The sequence below is a fragment of the Nesoenas mayeri genome, assembly GCF_963082525.1.
Source record: "Nesoenas mayeri genome assembly, chromosome: 12".
NCBI classification, from domain to species: Eukaryota; Metazoa; Chordata; class Aves; order Columbiformes; family Columbidae; genus Nesoenas; species Nesoenas mayeri.
In genome coordinates, this window is record NC_137547.1 from 14,504,652 (window position 1) to 14,531,947 (window position 27,296).

The window sequence follows — 27,296 nt, forward strand, 5'->3', positions numbered from 1 at the left end:
TGCCCATCTGCCCTCTCACTGTGGCTTCTTGAGGAATACATGCCCTGGAGCACCTTAAGGTTCTTGGGCATCCCTGGCCACCAAGTTACCAGGACTGGGGCAGTTCCTCGCAGCTCAGTGCCAGCACGTCCCTGGGATAGGCCTTGTCTTGGGGGGTGGGATGGGCTACTGGGGAGCAGCTGGCCCCACTTGGGAAAGGAAAGCACTCGACAATGGTGATTCCAAATTGCAGAGGTCCAAGGTGGGACATACTGGCTTGAAAAATGGGATTGACTGACCTGCTGCCACTTGTCTCTGGCACAGCAATCAACCTATTGTCCCAGCACCCGAAGGGAAAGCCACTGCACTTGGCTTCCCACTAGCTGAAGCTCATGGTGCTTCAATGTCCAGCAGCCCCTCGAGGTTTGTTCTCATCCCTAGCACCTAGGCTTCTAGTAATGCCAGAGCGGACCTCACCTGCAGAGCTTCCCATTTCTCTTCCCACAACTTTTGACACAACTGGGACACACAAGGCCACCCACGGCCCAGGTGACCTGCCCACACTGTGATGTCCCACTTCCCAGAGGGCTGGAGACACAGGTTTGCCAGCCTCCCAAGCTCAGCCAAAACCTCACTGCCACAGCAGGTGGGCAACTGTCCCATGTCATCAGCACTGCAGACCACCAGCCAAGCAGATGGAGCTTGTCCCAGCTTTCAGCAGTCCCGTTTCACCTCACATTCCCAGGGCAGCTGCGTCCATCTCTCGGGGCTGGCAGTGGGGGAGAGGGCGCTACAAGCTGCCTGCGAGCGGTGATAGGATCCAGCACATGGCATGGGGCAGAAAGGAGAAACATGGAGCCAGATGGCCATGGAGCCAGCTCCAGGCCAGGCCAGAGTCAGTCTCAGTGCAGCCATTGCAGCTGGGAGAAGGCACGAGTACTAATTGACTTTATTTATTAGCAAGGTGAAGGCAAAGATTACAGGCTGCCCTGCACACCCAGTAGTGGAGTCCCAAATAAGACCCTTGCAGACCCCAGAGAGCTGAGCATCCTGGTGTTTTGGGGCACCTGGTGAGCCCCCTGGCACTGTGAGGTGCCCTCACAGGGACAGAGAGCAGTTACCAAGGAATGGCTTGCCCTTTCCAGTTGAGCAGGGTCCCGCTGTGTTTCTCAGAGAGGATGGGCAGTACAGACAGCAGCCCCCGCACGCTTGTGTCCACCGTCAGGTCAGCCTACAACGGGCACAAGTGAGGAGAAGGACTGAGACCCCACCGGCACCCACTCAGCTTGTGCATGTTGGCAGCCGGGCTCCTTCCACCCAGACCAAGCAGAGAGCCACAGAAGGTGGAGTGGGTCTGGTACAGGGGATGTTTGCGTGTCTGCATGCTAACTGATGGTTTGGATGGAGGTGCCTCGGGCTGGGAAGCCAATTATCGGTTTAAAACAATAGGACACATAAAAGATCCCTGATGAAAGCGTGATGCTACATGCAGCCTTCTCAAAACTCCAGGGTTGCAGGGACTACCCCAAAACCATAGATTCTGCAGAATGAGGTGAGATCTCATGGAACTGCAGCTCTTCGGGGAAGGCAGCATAGGATGGGATGGTGTTGCTCCTCTCCTCCCTGCTTCGTTGGATTCAGGTTCTCTACGCATCTCCAGGCTGCCCAAAGCCATTTGTCCCTCCTGCTCACCACAGCCATGTGCTGATGCTGTTTCCCAGAGAGCACCCACATGGTCTGCAGGGGCCCAGCACAGATGCAGTAAACTCACAGCCTGAGAGGCAACTCATTCTCACACAGATCCCTCCTCCTGAGAGACATCCCAGCCACCCAAGGCACCTCCCATGCCACTGCAAGTTTGTCTCGAAGGCTCAGGTCCCACCTGTGGGTTCCCCACCTCGACCTGCTCAGCCAAAACCCACCTCCTCGGTGCCCATGTCGGTTTTCACCCAGCCGGGGTGAAGTGCCACACAGAGGATCCCGGCTGCCCTGTAGGTCAGAGCCTGGCACTGGGTGAGCATGTTGAGTGCAGCCTGAGGAAGGCAGGAAGGAAGGAAGGATCAGCCACGGGTAGCAGAAAGCTCCATACCTCAGACTCCCTTTCCCATCCCTGCCACACGGCAAGGAAGAAATAGCAATGCCAGGTCTTCAAGAGACAGTACCTGTGTCCCCTAGGTGGGCACCAGCTGGGCATGGAGATGGCCAGGGAGCTTGGGCAGTGATCAACAGGGATAAGTCCCTCCATCTCACAATCCCAGGTGCTGCCCTGGCAAGGGGCAGCTCCAACTCCCACCAAGCTCACGAGCACGGGCAGGTCCCCAGTCTCTGTACCTTGCTGCAGCGGTAGGAGATGACCGGCTTGAAGAAGGACTTAGGAGTTTTCTGGATGGACCCCATGATGCTGGAGATGTTGATGATGGCTGCCCTGCTGCAACTCAGTCCCTCTTCTGTGCTCTCCTTGGCAGCCTTCTTCAACAGGGGCAGGAACGCCTGGGGAAAAGCATCCTTGTGAGATGCCTGTGCCTCCAGCCGGCAACTGCAACCCTGCCTGCCTATGGCAGGGAGGATGAGGAGGAACAGTGGGAAGCCAAGAGAGCCCAGGTGTTTTGCTGCAATGGCCCTGCCTGCTCCTAGTTAGCCCAGCACAGTGCAGTGGGGCTACAGGGCGCCTGGGCTGGGAGCACAGCCCCAGCACTGCCCCAGGAAACCTGGCAAAGCTCCCTGAGATAGAATCATAGAATCATTTTGGTTGGTAGACACCCTCAAGATCATCAGGTCTAACCATTAACCCAACACTAACACTACACCATGTCCCTAAGAACCTTATCTACACGTCTTTTAAAACCCTCCAGGGATGGTGACTCCACCACTGCCCCAGGCAGCCTGTTCCAATGCCCGACAACCCTTTCCAGGAAGAAATTTTCCCTGCTATCGAATCTGAACCTCACAGACAACTTGAGGCCATTTCCTCTTGTCCTATCACTTATTACTTGGAACGCCCTCCATGCTACAACCTCCTTTCAGGTACTAGTAGAGAGCGAGAAGGTCTCCCCTCAGCCTCCTTTTCTCCAGGCTGAACCCCTCCAGTTCCCTCAGCTATTCCTCATCAAACTTGTGCTCCAGACACTTCACCATCTTTGTTGTCCCTCTCTGAACTTACACCAGTACCTCAATGTCTTTCTTGTAGTGAGGAACCCAAAACTGAACACAAGATACAAGGTGAAGTGTATCCATTGTCACCACAGACAGCCCAGTCTACCCTTAAACTGGTCTAAATTCCCCCTGCACGGTGAGCTCCATCCCCAGAGCTTCATCCATACCTGGGCCACCAGCATTGGCCCCACTGTGTTAGTCTTGTACACACTTATCATATCTTCAGCATCTGCTGTTGCCAGCGACGCCGTGGGGGTGTAGATGGCAGCATTGTTGATTAGCAGGTTCAAGCCCAAGCCGTCCAGCTTCCCCTCTACGATCTTCGCTGCATCAGTAATAGCCGAGGGATTCGAAATATCTGTGGTGGAAGAGAACAGGGTTTGAGAGCCACGGGGGGCCTGGAAGAGGAGGGGGGTTAAGATGATGAGGAACAGCGATGCACCTCACATGGCCTTCCATGTGTGGGCACCAGATGGCGCTGTGCAATCATCTCTGAGCACCCCGGCACCCAAAGCCCCAACCCTTCCCAAAATTGCCTCCTCCACCACGCGCAGAGTTCCCCTCCACTAGCAGCTGAAGGACTCTGCCCTGGGGCAGCTCAGTGGGCAAAGCCACCCTGGGGACAGCCCTGCGGTGGCAAAATGCTGCGGTGACTCCCAAGCTGTGTCAGGGACCAGCAGGCACAGCGTCCTGTCAGTGGATGAAGTCCAGGCCTGAGCAAACTCTGGAGAACCCAGAGCAGTCAGGGCAGGGGGGAACGGTCCCCACGGGCGCTGTGCTGGGACCTGCTGTGGGATGGCTGTGCAAGGCCCTACGGCTCCTGCCCAGGCTCTGGGTCAGTTGTACAAGCATTTCCATGGGAGCTGCCTTCCTCCTGGAGCCCTCCTAGCCTTGCCTGGGATTTGAGATCAAGGCAGCTCAGCTGCATGGCAGAGCAAGGATGTGGTCACTTGGCTGGGGGATAGGGAGGCCACACAGGATGGGTCTCAAGAACCTCCTGGTCCTGTGGCCACAGGGCAAGAAGGCTCTGGGGAATGGGGCACTGGGGCTGAGATGGGTCTGGAGAAGCTGGGCTTTTGGCAGCAGGACCTGAAGCAGGTCTGAAGAACTGGATTCCCATGCAGAGCCTGAAGGCAGGGAGGGAAGGAAGAAGAACTGCAGCAAGTGTGGCCAGCAGCCACAAGTTCACCAGCTCAGAGGCAGAGCGCACCTACCCAGCTTTACAAGAACCAGGTTTGGGTGTTTGGATGCCAGATCTCTCAGCTCCTACAAAAAGAGACAAGAAACAGTGAGCGCGAGGCAGAAGAGATGCCAAGTATCAAACTGGGCCATCAGCAATGGTCCACCCTAAGGGAAACACATTCTGGATGTTACTCAGAGCCTGTGAATGCCTGGACTGTGGACCTACTGAGGTTCTCAGGCCTCTTCTAGGGTCCACAAAGCAACATGCATCTATCTCCTCGGAGTGTGACACGGCCACAGCTGCAAGATACTACAGCCACTCTCCCAAAGGGTCTATGCACACAACCCAGGCAGAGCCACAGCAAAGCAAACCATTAAGGACCTGAGTAAATGGTGTAAACTGGCAGGAGATACGGCCAAAAACGTTTCCCAGAGGCTGCTGGAAGTGAGATGGAGGAGGAACGGCTGTGAGCACCAACACCAGGCTTGATGTTTAGGGAAGTTGCATCTGGATCCAAACAGCCCAATCCCAGGACCTACTCTGCTCTGGACACTACATCTCACCTACTCAAACGAAATTAAGCACTTTGCACTTTTTTTTATTTATTATTTTCACCAAACGCAGAGGATTCAGAATCCAAAAGGGATAAAAGCTGAAACTTTCCGCTTTACAGTTCCAAGCAGCTCTTTGCTCTAAGCTTTTTTCACCTATAGTAGGTTTTGGATGACAGAAATGTAAACGCTATATTCGAAGTGTCCAAAACTATTACTTTTAGAACTAAACACCTCTTACAAACAATCCCACAGAGAATGCTACAGGGGAAACACAAATCAGTGGCTTCTTGTGAAGTGACACTCCCCCTAGGACTTGTCCTACGAACGTGGAGCAGGAGAGCTGCTGGTGCTGGCTGTGGTTCACATTCAGTCACCTCTGGGCTTCCCCACCGTGCCCCATGTTCCCACATTCCCTCTGGGCTCAGGAAATTATGGAAAAATCCATCTAAATGGTTTGTGATTGCCAACCGGCACTTCTCCTCCCCTGTTTTGCCCAGCTGCTAGTCTCTATGGCCTTGCACCAAGCATAAAGTAGCCTCACGCCCTCCAGCACGTGATCCTGGCACAAAGGGGCAGAAGAAGCGATGTGGCTCTTGCAGTGGCACGAGCCTGATGGAGAGTCACTCTGTCCACAGTCTCCTGTGGTCATGGACTTCAGCAGCAACACCGTGAAGACGCTGCCCTTGTCCTACTGTGGCTGGACAAGGCTCAGAGAAGCATCCCATGGTTGAGAGCAACGTGCATGGATCACCTGGGGGAAAGCGGTGCCAGCCAAGCCCTGCAAAAAGTCCTCTGATTTCATCAGTGCCTGATATCAGCAAGTTGTTGGGGGAAGAACAGGGCAAAATGAAGAGACTCGAGATAGTTTTGTCTCACCAGCTTGGGCACCCCGGGCTGGTGGCAGGGTGGATTCTCACCACACTGGAACTACTCCTGAGCCAGAACAACACTGGCAGTGACCACACAACGGCCATCTTGAGGACTTTCCTAAGGTGTGAGCCCTGCACACAGCCAAGCTGCGAGAAGATGCAGCAAACAAAGCAGCTGGAGGTGGGATCTATCAGAGAGCAAATGTCTCCATGCTGCTATTTCAGTGGGTCAACTAAACAGTGGGAAAGCAAAGCTGGGCCTAAGGAAAGCTGGAAGCATGGCCATGCTTTGCTCCTGAGATTTCCTGCTGAAGCAACACCTGAAAGTCACATTTCAGTGCAGTGGAAAGCAGGGGAGGGAGGATCCCACCGCAGCCTTCAGGCTCCGCTCGTTAATGGACTCCCAGCTTTTATGGACACCAGTAACACATCACAGAACCGCCCAGAGCAGCATTGCCGCAAATCCTCCCAGCTCAGCCAGTCCCAACCACCCAGTCCAACCCTGCTCAGACCAACCTTTGCACGAGCTGGCATCGTGCCCACAGGCCATGGGCAAAGCTCTGGCAGGGGAGGGCCAGCTGGGACACGGCCAAGGCAGCCTCAAATCTCCCAGCAGCACGGTTGGGGGGGACGGGACACAGCTTATTCTGCACCCACTGCACAGCAAACCTTCAGAGGACCTTCACACGCCGTCCCTTGCGACCACAATGCTTTTCTTCACGTTGGTGAAGTTACTCGAGCGCTTAACTAACGGCACCTGCCCGCCCCGCTCTCACCTGGGCCCGCGGTCCCTCGGGGTCCCGACATGTCGCAAAGATCCAGGCGGGTGGCCGCGGTGTCGCCAGCAGCTGTTTGACCAGCTCCAGCCCGATGCCGCGGTTGCAGCCGGTCAGCAGCACCGTGCCCGCCCGCCCCGCCGCCATCGCCGCCCGCCCCCAGCGGGGCGGAACCGGCCCGGCACCGCCTCCCCGGCCCGGGCTGCCCGGGAGGGGCTTCCCAGCCACCCATGGGGCCGTGCGTGTGTGTGTTTATGTGTGTGTGTTTATGTGTGTGTGTTTATGTGTGTGTGTGTGTGTGTGTGTGTGTGTGTGTGTGTGTGTGTGTGTGTGTGTGCGTGTGTGTGCGTGTGCGTGTGCGCGCGCGCGCGTGCGCGCGTGTGTGTGTGTTTATGTGTGTGTGTATGTATTATCCCTCCCAGCTAACGTGCAGTACAAACGCACCCCCATCTGGGGGGCCCCGACTGCCCCGGAATCCCCGCGGGAAGGAGCGACGGCTCCCGGAGGGATGCTGGGGGGGCTGCAGGGACCCCAACCTCTTCCCAAGGCTGGGGTGCAGGGGCGAAGGCTTACAGTATTTCTGAGTTGGTATCTTCAGCACAGCAATGCAATTTTTCCCCTAGACAGGGAGAAGGAAAAGAAGGAAACCCAAAACTAAATACCCTCATTGAAATAAATAACTTACGCTTTTTCTATGGATAAACAACATTTAATCCAATTCCTTAATTGTATTCCTTAAACACGTGTTCATTAGAGCATAAACTTCATAAACAAGTTTCTTAACTTTTTACATAGAACTTAACCACCTTTTCCTTTTTCCAGGTTTAGAGCCCGTGCCTCATTTGGCTGTATCTGTAAACATTATAGATCTTAGCATGAATCACAACTGCATTTCTCACACCTATCAACCCAATTTATCAGGGAGGTACCAAATCTTTCCCAGCTGCTCTTTATTGCCTGCCCAGCAATGCACCTGTTTTGGCTGTTCAGAATATAAATGTGAACCATGAAAAGAGCTGGGCTTTAAGCATCTGCTATTGGATACTTCCCATGGTGGCCCTTGCTTGATTCACTTTTGTGCTTCAGTCATCCACAAAACAAGGCATTGTCAGCCCTCGGTTAGTTAAATGTTGTGAGGCTTCCAAAAGGTAAAAAAGAGAAATGCAAACAATTGAAAAAAAAAACCAACCAACCAAACAAAACCAACACACAAAACAAAACAACAAAAAAAAAACCGCACCACAATCACAAAGCTTACCGCAGTGCTTTAGTTTCTTTACAGGCCTTGGTAACTTCCTACTGACTGGTAAAGCTTGAATCTGATACTACTGAATTTTGGAGCTCTTGAATGCATCAATATGCAAATGTTCCACCTGTTTGCTGCCCTCAGCCCCCACTGGACCTTGGTGAGCTCTGGTGTCCTGTGGGCACAGCTGTGCTGTCTCTACTGACTCCTCACTGCCCGCTGTGAGAGCCACCTCTCCATGCACCAGTCCTGGTGTGGTCCACTTGACCCTCACAATAACGTCCCATCCTCTTGCATCCCTCAGACGCAGGACGTGAAGCTGAGATGATCCTTGCGGAGTGCAGGCTTAAGAATTTCTCCCATATCTTGCATTGTTGTGTTTCTTAGGGTGTCAGTCAAATGTCCAGGTCCTATCAGTGGAGAGGCTGATCTGTCAGCACTGAGCAGCCAGTTTTAGGAGGAAGGTCATATATTTTGGTTTTAAGAAAGCTATGTTTGAGCTCAGGCTCTCACCCTTAGTGCCTGCACCATCCCATCACAATGGGCTTTCACTAGTGCTCTCCAGCCAAAAAGAAAATGAGTCAGGGAGGGTGGCCATGACCTGCCTGGCTTCACAGCACAGTTACAGGGCTGGGTAAGTCTCACCCAGCCCCTAGATTAGTAATTCATTCATCAGTATTCATTCTTCATCAAGTGACTAAGATGTGATGACATGGCCCAAACCAGCCCTGAATACAATGTCGAACAAAGAGCCTTGATAGATAGCAGTATCTTTATTCTTCCTTACATAGTAGATTAAATGTATTAAAGATAATTGGGCCATATGCCCGTTTCCCTAGCTGGCAGAAAAAAAAGCAGGTTTCTCAATATTGTCATTGCCCTTTGTGCAAACATCCAGGTGAAGGTGAGTACACATGAGTGTTCAGCAAAGGAGAGTGGAGGAGATGCGACAGCATATTGGAAAACTGGCTCTGAGTCTTCCTAATGTGGTGGGATGGAAAACATCCATATGTGAAATACGGCTGCCAGGAGTTACGGGAGAGGGGTGAACAGAAGGACCTTAATGCTCATCTCAAGGTGCAGACCATCACTCCTCCCTCTCTTGGTGCCCAGTTGGACTCTGGCTCCTGGAGAAGCAGTGCTTGTTTAAACTCTAACAATCAACAATGCAGCATGTGGCCCGAGAGCAAAGTCAACCTGGTAAAGATACAACTCCGGAACCATGGGAGGCTATAAACCAGTGTTGACACAGCAAAAACAGGAGATCTAAAACGTTAATGCTTTGTTTCTGATCCTATCTGGTTCTGAGTCAGCGCAGAGCTTTCTAACAGGCTGTGTGTGATGGCCTCACCCTCCGCCTAGAAGAAAACTGTGGAAGTCTGGAGGAGCAGAGGTCTCGTGCAAATGGCAGATACTGGCAACTATAGTTGTGGTCATAAAATGTAAAATGTATAGAAAACGTTATTGAATTGATCCATCAGAGCCTGCAAACCAGTCCTGCAATCTGGGAGCTGTGCTGAGGTGGGGAGAATTGTCAGGGTTCTCAGGGAGAGATGGGTCTGAGATGGACAGCTGGAATAGCCAGAGCTTTGTACGATTGATGAGTGGTGGGAATTCACAAGGCAAAAGAAACCTCTCAACCCAATGTGGAGAATCAGAAAAGCAGAAGTAGGTCTGATTGGCCCCAGGAAAGAAAATGGGGAAAAAAATGAAATGCGTAGAGCTTGAGGAGAGGCCGAGACTTGTCAGGGTCGAGGAAGAGGGAAGATCTGTGATGTGCTCCCACACACACGCTGCAGATGCACAGGAGGGCAGGAGCCGGCTGCTGTAGCTGTGTTCCCACAGAGGAATATTTCACCAAGAAGCTGGACAGCACAGCACTAGGTGGCCATCGAAGCAAGAACGGGTCATGGGATGCTGGTAGAGAAAGAACAGCGGCTCCACAAATAGGAGCATTGCCGTGGATTTAGTATCTCATGCTGAGATGCTGTGATGGGATGTGCAAAATTCAGTTCTCTCTCAAGCAGGTATGTGGAGATATTTCAACACCACCACAGCAGAAACTGTGAATGTGCCTCTTGGGAGGCTAGCAAAAATGAACTGGAGGAGCTTTCTGCTGTGATTTGTGTCATAAGGCTTGCCGGGAGGTTTCTGGGGATAGGTCTGCACTTGCGCTGGAGCAGGAACACACAATGTGCGCATGTACCACTCCCCATGCTACAAATCTCTGATATGTTCACTTGAGGTATTGGGCAGCAATGGGCTTCACTGGCGCTAGTGAAGAACTGCCTGTGCGCCATGGCTGTGGGGGATGTGGACAATGGGGCTTTCACCAAGGCATTTCCCTTTGCAGGAGAACATCCTGGGCACCTGAGCTGTCTGTGCTTTCTGAGCTGAGTGACCACTCAATGTAGGATTGCACCCAAAGGGGTGGAGTGCCTGAGCAGCAGAAATGTGATGTGCAGGCCAGGTAGGTCCATTTCCTTCTGCCAGGAGACCACACTGGGTTTGATCTCCTCCATGAGTCTCTCATGGGACAACCAGTGAATGGACATTGGCTTGGAAGAGGCAAGAGGAAGGCAGAGAACGTCTGCTCATGGCCATCTGAGGCACCACCTGGTACAATGTGGAAAGCCCAACAGCCCACGGGATGCTTGTGAAGCTGTGAAGCCCACCTGAGCCCTGGGGCATCCTGCATCCCTCCCATGTGCTGCTCCCTCTCTCCCTCCCTCCCTCCTCACCCACAACAGCTTCTCCTGACCCAGCTGGCCCATAGTGCCTGCATTAAGGGGCCAGGTTTCCTGTGGTCAGCAGAGTTTCACTGATAAAGCCACGTGAGTTTTGCACTTTGATAATGAGAGCTGGTTGCCAGCCAAGAACTGTGTCCCAGAGAGTCAGAAGAGCTGGAGATAGTGTACCCAGAGCCAATGGTTTGTGCAAGCTCTGAGTGGGTGTGGTGGACATGGAACATGCTATAAAGAAGCATTAGGGAGCCGATCAAACAATGCAAACTGGAGCAGAGGGAAGAGAAGCGATATGGGAGAGCTTAGCATCCGCTCCGTTCTGGTCACTGGGGCCAACCGGGGAATCGGCCTGGGGTTTGTCCGGCAGTTCCTGCAGATGCCAAAGCCACCTGAGTGGGTCTTTGCAGCTTGTCGGGACCCCAAGGGACAGCGAGCACAGGTGGGGCTGGGCTGGGGGGGTGGGTGGTGCTGGAGGATGGGAGAACTCGGTGCCAGGGCAGCGGGTTGAGCAGGGAGGGGGTTTGCAAAGGGCTGGAGCTACAGCTGGGCTGGGACAGCTGTGGGACCAGCTGTGCATGGAATGTGTGGAGGGGACAGTGGCTTGTGGTGTGTGCAGGAGGCACACAGCCCCATCTGATGGGAGCGGGGCAGCCAGAGCGGGGTGCTGGGCGCCAGGCGGGGCAGGGACGAGCTGGAGCAACACGGGTTTGCCTGGGAAAGGCTGAGCCTCTGCACAGCCCCTCCTGCCTCTCCGTGCCCACGTGGTCCCCTCTTTTGCAGGAGTTACAGAATCTGGCCTCCAGGCACCCCAACCTGGTGATCACCCAACTCGGTAAGTACCCCGAGGTGGGGGTCCCTGGCCCCAGTTCCCCTTTCTGCGCAGCACCACGGCTCCCACAGCCCTGGCGAGGGCCTGGGTGCTGAGACACCCTGGGAACCCAGTGCTGGGAACACGGGGGCCTCCAAGCCAGCATGGGGACACGGGCACCCACCTCCCCTGTGTTCTGCAGATGTCAATGACCCCACCAGCATCAAGGCAGCTGCAGCCAGAGTGGAGGAACAGCTGGGGGGCTCAGGGCTGAACCTCCTCATCAACAATGCTGCGATTCTCAAGATGACCACGCTTGATAGCGAGACGCTGGAGGACATGATCCAGGTTTACACCACCAACACCGCTGGGCCGCTGCTGCTGGGCCAGGTGAGACCCTCACCCCAACTGGGCTGTGCTGGGGGACAAAGGGCTGGTGGGAGGGGGTCCTGCTGCTGCTCCAGTGCTTGGTGGGCTCGTGGTCAATGGAGCTCATGGAGCCACAGGCTGGAGCTCAGGAGCTGGAGCCTTATGGGCTGGGGCAGTGGGAACAAGAGGGAGGATGCTCCAGTGCTGGCGCTAATGTTGCCACTGTGGAAAGAGCTTGTCCTGTTCCCTGTGCACAACCCTATTTCCTTTCGTCCCCTTCTCTCCTCTCAGGCGTTCCTGCCCTTGCTGAAGAAGGCTGCCCAGGGGAGCCCGGGCTCAGCGCTGAGCTGCAGCAAGGCTGCCATCGTCAACATATCCAGCATAGGGGGCTCCATCAAGGAAGTCTATTTATGGGAACTGGCACAGGCTGTCTCCTATCGCTGCAGCAAGGTATGGCCACGCTGCACTGGGTGTGAGCCCAGGTATTTTCCTCTCTGATCTTGCATGCCTTCCAACCTCGCCCTCAGTCCCTGCACCTCTCTGCACTGTGGCTGAGCTCCTGAGCTCCCACTAGTCATTGGGTCCCTCTGATGGCACATTCCCATGTCTGGACCCAGGTCCCACCTCAGAGGGACCTTCACCTGGGCTGGTCATCCACATGGGTGCAGTGCAGCAGCATCGTGTGCCCCAGGGAGCTGGCTCCACCTGCCCTCCCCTGTCCCAGCCACCAGCTCTGCACATGTCCCCCGCAGCCACCCTTCCCCTCCCATCACCATCCCTGCCCTGTCTCCCCACAGGCTGCTCTGAACATGCTGACCAAGGGCCAGTCCCTGGGGTACCGGGAACACGGCATCCTCTGCGTCGCTCTCAACCCTGGCTGGGTACAAACGGACATGGGGGGCCCAAGATCACAAATAGTAAGAAAGCTTTTGGATGAGTTCTGTAAGAACTTCTTTATTTGGGAATACAGAGGACTGAGCAGTCCTGGGCATGCTGGGCACTGGGAGAGCAATGCGGCAGATGCTCTGAGCTGGGGGCACATGAGGGGAGGGCATGAGAAATGGGGAATTCTTCTTGCCCTGTGCCGGCCTCGCTCACTCCAGAGAGCTCCAAGCCCTGAGCAATGATCTGCTCCAGGGCAGACCTCAGCCAGGCCTTTGACACACAGCTGTGTTTCTCCTTCTGCCCCTGCAGACGGTGGAGGAGAGCGTGAAAGCGATGCTGAAGGTGCTCTCCTCCCTCTCTGAGAAGGACACTGGGACCTTCTTGAGCTGGGACGAGAAGGTTATACCCTGGTGAGATGTCAGCCCAAGATCCTGACAGAAGGTCCCTTTGCTGCTGCACCAAGTTATGCCTGTCTCTTAATAAATACATTTGTGCCAGTAAACAATGAGTAGCTCTGTTTGAACCTTCCTCTTGGTCTCCTGTCGTTGTGGGAGTCTTCACTGATGCTTTGAGACAACTTCTCAGAGTTGTTTCTCAATATAATTCAGCTAAGTACGTCTGGATGTCTGATTTCCTCTGACTGGGGTCCCGGCCATCATCCTGGAAGGGCTTTTTCCCCAGGCACAGAGAGGCTCATCCCACAGCTCTCCCTCTGAAGGCCAGCACAACCTTCTGATGCATCAGTTGCCCCACCAGTGAACCCTTCCTTGTTTATAAGTAGGACCTATGTCACAAAGTTATCACTGATGCCCTCTGGGAATCTCCTGGGTTGCCTATGTCCTGCTGCATTGTCCCCCCAGCAGAGACCGGGGTGGTTAAAATACCCCATGAGGAACAGCAAACATGGGGCTACTTCTAGCTGTCTCTAGAAGGCCTCATGCACTCGTTGCTCCTGCTCAGGCAGCCTGTAGCAGACAGCCACTACAATGACGCCCATCCCAGTCTTCTCCTAACCTAAGAACTCCCCGTTGGCTCATCATCAGGCAGAGCTCCTTGTGCTCCTGCTGCTCTCTCACACAAAGGGAAACCCTACAAAGGAGGCCTGGAGCCCAGCTGTTGTCCCAGGAGCAGGGATGCTGCTCTGTGCATTGTTCTCCAAGCCTTGCCTGTATCCCAGGAACTGGAATGTCTCTGTGTGCACAGCCCCACATCAGCAATGGTGGCACAGCCTCTGCAGTTGGAACCGACTAGCTGACCAGCACATCTGGAGTGCACAAAGTCAGCTCCTATCTGGACCAAACCCCAAGGACCTTAGTGCCCCCCCATTCTCCTTGGGAGTGGGCAACAAGGTGGGATTAGCCCACCAAACATCTCCCCTCCCTCTTGTAGGGCAAAACCTGGTAGGATCTCTGTGACATTGTCTGGGGTCACAGTGGAACATTCCATGTCAGGACAGAGTTCGAGGCCCTTGGGTGAAGTCAGAGTAGGAGATAGAGATCATGGAGGAGATGTTTCCTTCTCACCCTCCTGCTACAGGGGTTAACCGAGAGGGGTGGCAGACAAAGATGGAAAACCTGGGCCCAGGTGCATTCCCAACGCTCAGGAATCTCACTTCTAACGGTGAGGCTTGCGAGAGGGGGTTCCTGCATGTTGTAGGCAGTGTTAGCTGTGAATGTAGCTGTGGAAACATGGGGGTTTTGGGTGAAGGCTGGACAGGGCTGAAGGGTGCAAAAAGAGCCCTGTCTGGTCATCTCTTCCTGACTAGGGATCAGTTTGGCAGCCAGGATTCCTGGGTCCTCTTCCCGAGGACTTATTCTGCCCTTGTCTTGCTGCCTACTGCCCAGGTCAAAGTCCCTACCACCAAAGGCAGCGACTTGCCTCGCAGAGGAGGTTGCCCACCAGAGCTCCCAGCCATGGTTGTCAATGAGCACAGAGAGGGCTGACAGGGGTCCCTGCCGAGGAGACACCAGGGGGTCCCCAGAACCCCTGAGCCCTCTGTGGGCACCACACCATCCTCTCAGTGGTGGGGACCACTATTCCACATCATTTGTCATGTGGAGCACCTTACATGTTCTCAATTGGGGTGCCAATACGTTTAATCTGGCTCACCATCTCCTTGGGTAAGAGCGTGCTGAAGGGTTGTGAGCTTGCTAACCTGGAGTATGACACATCTTTCTCTTGCTTTCCAGAGATCCTGATGATTTGGGACAGCGTGTCTGAATGCATTAGAGAGCACTTGGCACAGGAGAGGGTGGGTCTTGCATCCTGTTCCTCCCCTCAAGAACCCCTAAGAGCTTGCCTTGTCTGGACAACACTATGCCATCGATTGTCATCGCTTCAGTGCTCTGAAAGCAGAATCAGTCACCCAGCAGGACACTGCTGTCAACCAAGGTGTCACAGACCAGCTTCTGTGGCACCTGCGATAAAAATGGAAGTCCAGATAAAGTACAAGAAAGTGTTAAGCACTTTCTAGTATTTCTCATCGACACCACCAGAACGGGAAGACCATACCCTGGTGCCTCTTTTAGGGTTTCACCTTGTCATTGGAAACTCCTCCAGTTATATCTGGGGGTGGGATGTTGGCTCTGCTGTTACTTTTCCCAATAGATTTCTTGAGCAGAGGACCAAAGAGCAAAAAAGGCCTCGAGTACGTGCTTTGTCTCTGTCCCATCTTGGTCTTCGTAGGCTCGGGGTGGGCAAGGCTCAAGGCAGCATCCCCATGCTCTGACAAATCACTGGTGAGTGTTTTCCTCTCCAGGATGCTTACAATTGTTCCTTCTTTTTACCTCCACTGTTCTCAGGGCGTCCAGCTCTTAGGAATCGGCACATTCTATGTTCTTAAAGACTTCACATGCACTGTGAACAGCAAGGATTCAATTGTTTGGAGACCTGTGTTTCGTATGTCCAAGGTGATTGCAGATGAATGCAACCTCAGCTATGCTAAAGAAGACGTTCCTGGTAAGTAGATGGATTAAACATTTGCTTGTCCTTGCACCACCCTTGAGGTCCATGCTAGCCACTGTTAAAGCATGACTGAATGCCTAAAGAGCTCTGAGAACCACCTCAGCTTGTTCAAGCTGGACAGACCAACAAGGAGCAGTTTCTCAGAAAGACCCCTTGGGTGTCCTTTTTTAACAATACACCTTCACCTAGAGGATCTCTTCTTTAATTGCTCTCGTGCTTGGCTCCACATCAGTCACAGTTATGCAATGTTAGGTCTACTGCTCTGGGCTGTAATTATTGGAGTTGCTTTTATGCATGAAACGGAGATAAAGCTCATGCTCTGCCTTTATGGCTATGTGCACCTACTTGTAAGGGCAAAGGCCAGAGCTCCTGTTGGTTCTTACAGGATCCTTCTAGAGCAAAGTGGGTACAAGCCGCTTGTAGACAGGCCAGAGCTGAAGACAAGGACAAGAGTCTGTGGAAGAACTCGGGGATGGTCATATCTGCCATGAGTTCTGGTCAGTGCAGCTGCAGTGTGACATGAATGATGCTGTGGGGCAGGAAGAGCTTGGGTCTGTGTCTGGAGGGGTTCTTCTCTTTCACATACCACATCTTCCAAGTGACTGAAACGTCAAGTGGATGCCTGTGGGGCCACTTGCTGGGGATGAGGGGCAGGGGGTCTGGTAGATGCTACAGGTTGATGTGCAGGCCTTGTGGTTTGCTCCTCCATGGCTTCTCCATGAGTCTGGCAGACTTAGCCGGAGTGCACCGGCTGTGGGCATGGTTGTGGTCGAGTGCCATGGACTTTGCCATGGGATCTGCACCTGTCTCCCTCTCACACGATATTCATCCCCCAGGCACTCCTGGGAGCTGTTAGCATGGGATTCAATAGACTGTGCTGGAATGATGTCCTGCCTGCAGCTGCTTGGAACTTATGCCATTGTCCTGCTGCAGAAGTGACGTTTTGTTCCTCTTGTTCTGTTCCCTAGCTGATGTAACCATTGTCCCTCTGAGGTGTGAGGAGCTCTCCGTGTGTGCCCAGCTACCTTTTACAACCGTACAATGTTGTGTGTATGAGACTGCGGCATCATTCTTTCGGGCTACTTGTAGAAAACAGAACACGGACTTTGTCTTCAAGGCCATTGGCATTCTTTCCATACGAAACAGAGAGGTCACTATGAGATTTTTTGAGGACTTTCTCCTCACTGTGGATGTCACTGGCAAGTTGCTGGAAGCCCTTCTCAGTGTAAGTTGCTCCTTTCCTGGTACTACACCTTGTCTTTCTGTACACATGTCAAAGGATGACTCAGTTAATTTCTGCTGACCATTTAGGACCCCCATGGCCACTGTGGCAGTCATGGTCTACAGCAGTGCCAACTCTCTAGTGTCCTGTTCTCCTGCACAGTGGTCTAGTTGATGCAGAAGAATCCAGGAAGGGTCACACAGAGTTAGATCATGGCTCTACCTATCTCAGCATCACACTGTCTGTCCTAGAAATTGTAATGGTGGGGTTTTGATGGATTCAAAAGTAGATGCTGTCTGAGTCCAAGACATGGCAACCTGCCTATTACATGTCCCATCCTACTTCATCTCTCACAGAGACTCGAGGTTTAGTTCCCCTGCATCTTAACAGCTGTGGGGTGATCTTACTGCTTTTGAAACACCTTGGACCATGTTTGGGATGCTGGGGCAGCAGGTGCAGCAGCTTCAGTTCCCCATATTTGTGTTGTGAACCTGAGAGATGGCAGCTTGCGTGGGGCAACTCATGGTAGTTTCATTGCTCCTTTTCACCTCTGATCTCTGCAGCTTCTACCTGAAAAGTTGAGGGACTCATGTTAGTTAAAGAAAAATTTGTTATAGGATATCTGAGTGGCTGTGTCTTCTCTGAGCAGAAGAAAGACTTTATAAACAAGGTAAAAATGTCCCTGGAATGCTCTCACATATTTTTGTCTTTGTGTCAGACCCCAGGGAGGAGATACCTGGTCGTACTGGGTGGAGAAAGTCCTGATTTTCGCGTGGATCCTGGTGGTGTCTTTGTCTTGCCACAGTATGTTCACTTCTTGTTGTTTAAGGAACTTGGACAACATTTTCCATAAGGTTCCCTTGATTCACCTCTTTCTTCTGGGTACAATTTCAAAATGGAAAGATCCCAGAATTTCCTGCACATGGATTGTACAGGAAAAGTTTCCCTGAGTGGGTATTAGATTCATACAAGTCCTGTCTTTGTGACATAGTCATGCCTTTGGTGAGACTCAAGGGTCCCAAGTGTCCCTAAATGCCTGCTCCTTGCATCCCTGGGGGACAGGAGGAGTGATTTCTCCTCGTGTGCTTGAGTGGGTTTCCTCAGAGCCTTGACCTGAGCTGGGGCTGCTCAGTAGTGGGCTTAATGGCCACAGGGGTGGTGGTTCTGCATTACAGATGCTCTGACATGAACGTGAGAGGGTCTGTAAGGAAGTTGTTAGGCAGTGTTAGAATTAAAACCAACCTTGACCGTTTAGATAAAGAAAGAGTAGTCTGTTCTCCATGTCCATGAACAGGAAGAAGAGTTAAGAGACAGTCTTCAGAGAGGGAATCAACCTTCTCAGAGTTGGGACTGGGAAGTCTGGAGCAGACTGATGGGGCCTCTTGTGTGCTCCCAGGTCATGGAGGTCTTGTGTCACTCCATTTCCTAACACAGTTCTCAAGGACGTTGCATACTCTACTTTGGAAAGTAGCAGCCTTGAGAGACTTCCTCAAGTCTCTCCATAACTGCATTGTTAATGGAAGATGCAACGGGAACATGGCGTCCTGTCTTCAATCTGGTGCCCTTTCATTTCCAGGTTTGATTTTACATTTCCCTCTGAGAAAGAAACTGTGAAGTGTTCCTCTGTAGGACCTCTGAAGATAACAGAAGACAGGAAGGAGAAGGACAAGGACAAGGAGAAGGAGGAGAAGGAGGAAGAGAAGGAGGAGAAGGAGAAAGAAAAGGAGGAGAAGGAGAAAGAAAAGGAGGAGAAGGAGAAAGAAAAGGAGGAGAAGGAGAAAGAAAAAGAAGAGAAGGAGAAAAAGGAGGAGAAGGAGAAAGAGAAGGAGAAGGAGGAAGAAGAGGGTGATAAGCAAATTGAGACCAACGGTAATGTCACATTTGACTAGGGGGTTGGGGTGGGCATGGGTGCTTGTGTGTATATGTGTGTGTCCTCAAGCAGTAGGTGATTGAAGATAAGGACAAAAAGTGGTGCCCTGGCAGGGAAGACTGCATTTCTTGTTCCTTGCTGCATACAGCAAAGCTCGAGTCACCTGCTATGGAAGACCTCATGGCAACCAACTTTTCCCCAGAGCCCTGTACCCTGATATATATTCCGAGCTGCTCCTTCATTTCAGAAAGCTCTGCCTTGACCTGCCAAGGTAGAGGGGTCTACCTGTCCCACAGATCCTGTGCCCTCGAAAGCGGGGAGAAAAATTGCCCAGAGATGACTTTAAAAGGCTACTAAGCTGTGCCAAAGACCTCCTAGGGAGTGAGACATCTTTGAGATCATGGTGTCAAGGGAACTGGATTGTTTTATCAGATGCTGGAGCTGATTTCCCTGTTATTCTTGTTAAATAACCCCAAAGGTGTTTTCTGAGGACTCTTCCTCTTGTACAGTTCCAGAGAGTCCTTCTACTGAATGCCTCCTGTCTCGAAGAAGGTGGTCTCGGTCTCCATCCACACTATCTGGCCTGAAGAAAGGAAAGGGGCAGAAAGGCAAAGAAAAACGATCACCTAGCAGGTAATCATTGTGGAGAAATGGGTAAGGGTGACCCTGTGCTCTTGGATTTCTTGAATGAGTTGTTCCCTTTGTACGCAGTGTCAGTGTTGTCTCTGAAGGATTGTTCAGATTTTTCACAGTACTGATGTTTGTGAGAAGAATTACTCCAAGACCTGAGGAAATTTTATCCTTCTCTTTTGATGTCTGTGAACTTCTTCTCATTTCAGTCAAAATGAAGCCACTTTTCACAGAAAAATGAAATTCAGAACATCCTTCCCCAGTAGGACAGTGTGGTGACTGTGTTCACTACTTTCTACCTTGGATTTAGCCAACTGGAAGACTCAGATTTAATTCCAAATCTGATGGTTGTAGAAGGTTTTCTGGCACAGAAGGGGTGCCAGAGAGAGCTAACTGCCAACATCGCTTTTCCCCTTCCTCCTTCTCCTGCAGCGGGTGCCCCCAAAACGTAGCCTTTAGTGTGTGGCCACCAGGGTGCCATTCACAGAAGGAGGTCCTCCAGGCTCTGATTGTGGCAAAAGTCACTGTTGTTTTCTTTGTTCTCTCAAGATGGGGACAACACATGGGTGTTTGTGGCTCATGTGGGTGCTACGACTCAGTGTTTTCTTCCTCCACTCATATCAGCTCACCCTCTTGGGTAATTGCAGCTTTCTGCCAAGAGTTCAGGAGTTGGAGGAGAAGGTTGGCAAGCACAAGCAAACTCTCAGTGTCAGACCTCAAACCTCACTTCCCATTTTCAGAAGCAAGAAGAGGATGTCCCTGTCACACCAGGAAACCAGTCTGCAGGTCAGGGTCTGGATCAGCTCTGGCAGGGGCTGAAATGGGATGGGGATGAAGGTCCTGGAGGATACTGGGCAGGGTTATTGAGGGCTAATGGTTCCCTCAGGGCCTCCAGCTCAGCCATCTTTGTGGTTCAGTGATGTGCTCTGACCTGCTCAGCCCCACTGGACCTTTTTACCTCACGGTTCCCTCTCTGAAAAACAACCATTCCCCCGCCTCATTTACCTTGTCATAAGTGATATCAACATAAGAGCATGGGGCCAGTGGGGAACTGATGTACCCCCAGTGCTGTGTTGGGGTGACTCTCATTCATCTCATGGGGGTTTCTGAGGGTGGAACAGACCATGCTGGAGGCCTGCACAGACCCTATAGCCGCTGGCATCTCCGCTGCTGAACGTTCAAAGCACCCGAAGGAGGTGCAAAGCTTCCTAAAAATCGTCCTCTGGTGCCAATGCAGACTAGGTGGTCTCATGAAACACTGACAGAGATTCCATCACACTCGCCACTGCCACTGACTGGGAAAGAGGAGAGGACTGCTCCCTCCCTGACCAAAGCCATGGTGAAAAGGGACCTGAAGAGTCCACGGGAGCTACTCAGACTGAATGTGCTCACCAACCTCAACTGGAGAAACTTGAGGAGCAGCACCAGCTGCTCGAGGTGTGAAGGACTTCAGACCCTGAGCTCTGAGGCTGGGTATGGCATCCTCCCCTTTTCCATGACCTGGCTTAGACCCTGACACCAGGCAGCCCCAAACTGCCTCCAAGTTGAAGGCAGGAAGGAGGCTGGAGAGTCTCGGACAGAAGGTTAGGGAGACTTTTCCCTTTCTGTAGCAGCCAGCTTTCTGTGCGAGCAAACTACACCTTGCAACTCCTGAAGACTTACCACATCCATCGGAAAGAGTGGAGCAAGAGAGTAGAGCTGAATAGGCAGAGGAATTTCGATCAGAATCAGCTAGTCTGGTAAATCTCTCCAGCTATGGATGGTGTCTCCCCATCCCTTGCAGCGCCCTTCCCTCCACAACCAGGACTCAGGGGAAGAAGGTCTCTCACTGGCACCCTTGTGGGAGGGTATCAGGCTTGGAAGGATGGCACCTGGGAAGAGGAACCCTGACATGTAAGGTCCAGCTGTTGAGCACTCCGGTAGAATTTCTAGATGGGACCAGAAAGTTGTGGGTGAAAGATTCCTCCAGTGTTTTCTCACTAGACACCAAGACACCTAGCCCTATGGGTCAATGCCTCTTTGGTCCAAAGTCTCATGCTTTGCCCAGCCCATCCCCAGGCTGCCTGCACAGGGGACCTTGTCATTGCCTCAGATGCCAGGGTGTGTGTCTCATCATAGAATGTATAGAAATGTGAGAGGAAGCAGATCCTTTAATATGCAATCTGAATGGAACCTGTAGCATTTCTGCACTCTCCTCTCTGTGCAATAATGTCAAACTGTTCCTTCTTAACACCACAGCATTGGGCGGCAGATGATTCTCAGGGATCCAAGGGAAAGGTATCTGGACTTCTGGCAGAACAGAGAACACATGAATATGATGGAGAAGTCTGCAGATGTGGCCATCGGCCACCTCCCGAAACCTGCCAGGACCTGAAGAGTGTCCAGCCCTATAGGGCCACCCCTGCATGGCCAAGTGAAGGTATGTCCATGTGGAAACTCCCATGACTGCTCTCCATATTGTCTCCAACTTCCACACTGCTGCACTCCAATGCTGTCCCCATCTACACTGAGATGCTGGAGAACCTGTTCCTACAGGAGAAGGTGCAGGAGGCCCTGGAGCTCCACATCCAGAGGCTGTGCCAGTAGTGGAGCTGGCCCAGAAAGTCACCAGGAGCACCCCAGGCACAGCTGTCAGCCCCAAGCAGCATTTCATATCCAGTGACACTCTTGGCACCTACGGACAGGCTGGGGGAAAACAGGTGTCAGGAGAAACCATCCTCAGCGCCAGCCCTGCTGGTCACACTGCAGGGGACAGAAGCTGGAGAGGACCCCCCATCACTGTCTCTATATTTCTATTAAATCTTGTCTCCATCTCTCTTCTGGTTGGCTGTCCTCCTTCTTCTGAGCCAGTATGTGGAGTCAGGATGAGCTCTTGGTGCTGTGTACGTTTCCACGGGAAACACGTGGCACTGGGTGCTCCACGCTGAGCAGAGATTCCCAGGGGCGCTCTGAGACTCACCATGGCGCTGATGGAGTGGGGTGGGGGACCCGATGGGCACATGGGGGCCCTGGGCTCCATGCAGGGCTTGGGGCAACCAGGGACCACCCATTGCAAATACTTTGGCACGTGGAGGGATGGGGAGGAGGAGGAGGTGGGATGTTACCCAGGGGGCTGTGGGCTGCGCAGGACATGGAGCAGGGAGCTCTGACCCACACCAAGTCCAACAGCAAAAGCAGCTCTGGAGTCACCAAAGCACCTTCTTGAAAGTGTAGAGTTGGGAGTAATTTAGAGGTGTTTTTTTCATCAATAATGAATACAAAGGTTGTGTTTTAACCTAGGGATGAAGAACACGGGAACCCCAACCATCCCACCCACTTTGGCAGAGTGGGATCTAGACAGGGTGGTCCCAATTCAGGGTATATGGGACCATTTTTTTGTCCCTTTTTGGGCACCTGGGGTGTTTTGGGAGCCTGCAAGCACCACCAGGGGAGAGGAAGGCAAGAGTAGGACAGCTGTGAGAGCAAAAACTCCTGGCCCTCATCATCCTCACCAGAGGTGAGGCTGTTTTGTCATGCCCAAGGGAGGAGAACACCGTGACGGAGAGCAAGAGAAGAGGGGATCAGACTAGCCTTGGATCCATCTCTCTTGGCCAATTTCTACCCTGGGGCCATCTTGTTCCATCCACTCATACCTCTGTGGTGTAGACCCAGTCATAAAAAGGATAGAAAATGAGGTTTCCTCTCCAAACAAGGCAGGAGGAAAAAGCTTAGAGGAAGAAAGAATTGACAGCACTGACACTCCATCAGCTGGGCTACCGGAGGGCAAAAATGGGATGGGGGAGAATTAAAAATGTCACAGAAGCAGTTGGAAGCATGGGTTTGGGTGAAAACCAAGGGCTGAAAGGCAGACCTCTGTGTCAGCACAGACTCTGGAGACATGAGCTTGAAGGACAGAGACCCCAAACCAAGGAGCCCCACAAGGCTGAGCCCTCCCAGAAGCTGTGCCGGGATCCCCATGACAAAGCAATGCTGCCAGGGAGGGATTTCTCTGCAGAGACTGTGGCCACCCAGGGAGGTGACAGTGGGGTCTGGGGATGCTGGATGAAGGGCCCTGGGGACATCCTAGGTTACCTGGACCTCCCTGTCCAGGGCCTTCCCACAGCATCCCTCAGTTCCCTATGGAGTTCTTCATGCCATTTGTTGTATTTTAAACTGAGTTGCCACAAACTTTTTATATTGTGCACTTACAATGCCATAAAATTACTTAATTACAAACCTCTTGTATAACTTATACTTAGCTGAAAGTATTATAAGCCTAAATTTGCTGTATTATAATGTGACGCTCCCCCCCGCTGCATGATGGCCCCATGTCACAATATCCCCTCCACAGAGTTGTCCTTTGCAGCACGCTCAGTCTCCAGGTGCCATCCCAGCATTGCCAGAATTTTGCACAATTTAGGGCCCCGTTCCACATTGCTGAGGCTCCGAGCAGCAGCATCCAAGTTCATTTGTAGCCGCCTTAATAAAATAGTGGGGTTTTGTTCCCCAGGCCATGTGGGGTTCCCCATGCCAGGAGAAGGGACAGTGCAGGCGCTTTCCTCCCGTGGTCCTGGTGTGTGGCAGGATGTCTTCTGCTGTGATCGTATAGTGGTCAGTACTCTGCGTTGTGGCCGCAGCAACCTCGGTTCGAATCCGAGTCACAGCAACAGCTTTTTCTGCTGCACAAAAAGGTCAGATTGAAGGGAGGCATCTGCAAAGAGGGTGGTTTGCAAAGATGCCAGCAACAAGAGGCAGAAACAAGCTCTGCTGTGCTCTCTGCTCCTAAAAGTGACTGGATTCACACCTACAACGGTTTCCCAGCCTGTAGTCACTGCACTGGGTCTCTCCAGTGGGGCTGCAGTGACGCATCTGGAAAAGCACTCCAGCTTCACAATTTTTCAGGCAAAGCTTGAGAACTTAGAAGAAATCACCTGGCTTCCCACCTTTCCCTCACCCTTCCTCCCAGTTCTGCAAAAAAAAGATACCAGAAGATGCTGTGGCAGCCTCGCAGAGTGAGAAGCAGTGGGAGGCAGCAGCCTGATGCCCCAGGCTCGGCGCTAACGAGCCAAGAGGTCCCTCCTGCCCTGCAGGGTAGGAAGGCTCTGCCACAGCCACCACCTGAAGAAGAAGGAAGATCAGGCTGATGAAGCCCCACTGTCAGCGCTCCCAGCTCCAGGGGAACAGGATTTTGGCTGCAGCACCTCCAGAGGAAAAAACCAACAGCGTTGAGGAATGACACTGACACACTGCGGGCTTGGGCACCAGAGGTCTCCTGCGCACCAAGAGGCAGGTGGAGATCTCTGGGGTGGACCGGGAGGTGCTTCCGCTTGAGGAAGCGTTTTAAACTGTTGCCTTTACTCTTCAGGAGCCCCCAGACCGTGGAGACCCCCTGTTTGCTTGGTCTTGGTGCCCTCTTCTGACAGCTTTGCAGAACTCACTCTGGACGGCAGCTTTCAGAATAGAAATTGCAACCAGCTGCGTAAAATGTCACAGGGGTCGCCCTCGGGGCTCAGCTGGTGCAGAAGACACTACCCAAGCAGCGGGGGTCTCAATTTATTCACCACCACAGGGGTAACTGGGGATGGCAGAGGCTGTCAGAGCCCAGGCTCAGGTGTCTGCAGGGTTTGTGCATGGGAAGGGAGAGGGAGGATTTTTATCGCATTAAATAGATTATATTTTTCATACCTTATCCGTAGCAGGAAATGAAGAGCAAAATTCATTATATATTTACCTTTCGGAGTTGCAGCTTATAGGGCACAACTTGCACAATTTCACACCCCTCTGATCTTCATTGACTCTTTTACTGAACATACATATTTCTTACCCAGAGAAAGCTCAAAAAGCGTTTCCCCTTCTAAAGACGACACAGGAGGAAGAGAACACAAACATCTAGATAAGTTGTCCTTTAGCAGCAGGAGTACCTGTCCCACTTTTGCACAGCTGAGAAGCAGAAACACAAGGAAATACACAACTTTTCCATTATTTTTTGTTGTTGTTTGTTTGTTTGTTTGTTTTTAAATTCCCCAGAATGTCACTTTGGGGTATACAGCCACTAAGTTTTTCTGAAGAAAGATGTACCGTGCTTGAGTAACTGATGTATGTTCAGGTTAAAAAAAGTCAAAATCCCAAAGAGGATATTTTCCATCTAAAATTATTCATATTTCTGTTAGAAGGGTTCCTAGTTTGTAAAAACATCCCAAAGTGTATATACATGTACACAGTGCAACCAGGGCTTGGCTGAAGCTGTGTGGTGGCCCCATGGGTGGCTTCAACCCCTGCTCTCGCAGGAACCATCTTCCCTTGAAACAACACAGAGCTCTGCTTTGGCTGGGATGGGTTTGGGATGACCATCAAGAGAATATAGGATGGTTGAGGTTGGAGGCATCTCTGGAGGTTGTATGGTCGCAGGGTCACCCAGAGCTGTTTCCCTAGGACTGTGTTGGCTGCTGAACACCTCCACAGATGGAGACTCCACAACCTCCCTGGGCAGACTGTGCAAGTGTTTGGTCACCCTCACAGTGAAGAAGTGTCTCCTGATGTTAAGACAGAGCCTCCTTTGTTCCATTTTGTGCCCATTGCCTCTGGTCCTGACACTGGGCACCACTGAAAAGAGCCTGCCTTTCCACCTGGGAGAGATACCCCAAACCTTTCGTTATCCTCATGGAGATCGTGAAAAAGGAGGTGCTAGGAGGGAGTTGGGTTTAGGCACTCCACAGCTTCATCCCCATCTCAGCAGTCCCCAAAGGAATGATGCTGTTTCTGCCCACAGCCTCCTAAAGGATAAACACTTTGCCTGAACAGGGGCTTGAACCCTGGACCCTCAGATTAAAAGTCTGATGCTCTACCAACTGAGCTATCCAGGCTCCTGTTTGGGGGTTCAGGGGGTGTCTTAGACACACAACAAGAACCCTGCTTCACTGTGGCACCAGAGGGACAGGCTGGGGATGACTCACGTTGACTCTTCCACCCCACACTGCCCTGGTGGGGCTGCCAGTACACGCCAGGCTCAGCACCCAGCTCTTGGCCACGGGCTGGCCCAGCCACCCACCAGGGACTGATCCTGGCACAGGGACATGCCATGGCAAAGTGTCAGTGCCACAGGGATGTGCTGGCGGGGAAGGCAAGCAGGGGTGGCTGTAAAACCCCTGCATCTCTGCCCCCAGCCCCCACCCCGTGCTGGCAGCACTGCTGGGCTCAACATACCGGGCTGAAAGCCAAGAGAAGTGATTTTAAGGAAAAAAGTTTAATTATGCCATAATAAGCCTTGGGGTAAGTAGACACCCCCCAAGTGAGGGGCTGCAAGGCAGAGAGCCTGACAAAGGCAGAGGATGTGGCAAGACTCAGGACAAGCAGAGATTTCTGATCTCTCTTGTTCATGCTCCCAGGGTGTCCCTGGGCTTCTGTCCGCCAAGAAGAGCATGATGGAGATGCATGCCCAGATCCTTCTTCTCCTGAGCCCCATGTGCTCTTCTGGTGAACCGAGCTCAGCCCAAGGGTGACATCCCTGAAATGGGATGAGGACCCCCCACATCCCAGATCCAAGCCCTTTGTCTCCTCTATCAGTTTGTTCAGCACTCCCTCAGTGTCACAGGGGAGCTGAGATGTTTGGGGTCCACCTGGCCACGTCAGTAGCCCCAGCCCCCTCCACCAAGGGCAGGAGGAGCAAAGAGGTGCTGTGTCCACCCAGGGAGGGAGCAGGCAGCGCTGCGCAGCCCTGTGGGGCTATCCCAGGAGTCCGGTGCAGGGGGAAGTGTGTGGCAGCCACAACCCCAGCACACAGCAGAAGGACATCAATGCGCTGGGAATCTGCTAAGATTATATTCCCACTCTGCTGGCTGGCCCGGGCAGGGCTCTTGGTGTGCAGAGAGGCCCGGGGCACTGCAGGGCATGGCATGTCCCCAAGGCCAGTCCTTCGTCCCTCCCCGTCCCTCCTCCCCATCACGGCCAGCCCCTTGCAGCTCTCCCCTCCCCTGCAGCCCGGGTGCCTCTTTGGCTGGACTTGCGTAAAAAAATATAAAAGGCTGTTTTGCTTGGAGACGTTCGGAAGATCCTGGCCGAGCTTGCC

General features: G+C 52.6%; 2 protein-coding genes across 2 annotated transcripts; one reads left to right on the forward strand and one right to left on the reverse strand.

Annotated features, from left to right (window-relative positions):
• Positions 1–915: 915 nt before the first annotated feature.
• Positions 916–6,661, reverse strand: LOC308045035 (C-signal-like; the record flags this gene model as incomplete). The annotated part of the gene is made up of 6 exons (XM_080352055.1): positions 916–1,210; positions 1,902–2,012; positions 2,311–2,469; positions 3,300–3,490; positions 4,347–4,398; positions 6,515–6,661. The coding sequence occupies 6 exons, from the start codon at positions 6,659–6,661 to the stop codon at positions 1,097–1,099; spliced, it is 774 nt and encodes a 257-aa protein (XP_080208181.1). The 3' UTR covers positions 916–1,096.
• Positions 6,662–10,796: 4,135 nt separating this feature from the next.
• On the forward strand, positions 10,797–12,980 carry LOC308045037 (C-signal-like; the record flags this gene model as incomplete). The annotated part of the gene is made up of 6 exons (XM_080352057.1): positions 10,797–10,943; positions 11,285–11,336; positions 11,515–11,702; positions 11,973–12,131; positions 12,479–12,598; positions 12,876–12,980. The coding sequence occupies 6 exons, from the start codon at positions 10,797–10,799 to the stop codon at positions 12,978–12,980; spliced, it is 771 nt and encodes a 256-aa protein (XP_080208183.1).
• Between the last annotated feature and the right edge of the window lie 14,316 nt (positions 12,981–27,296).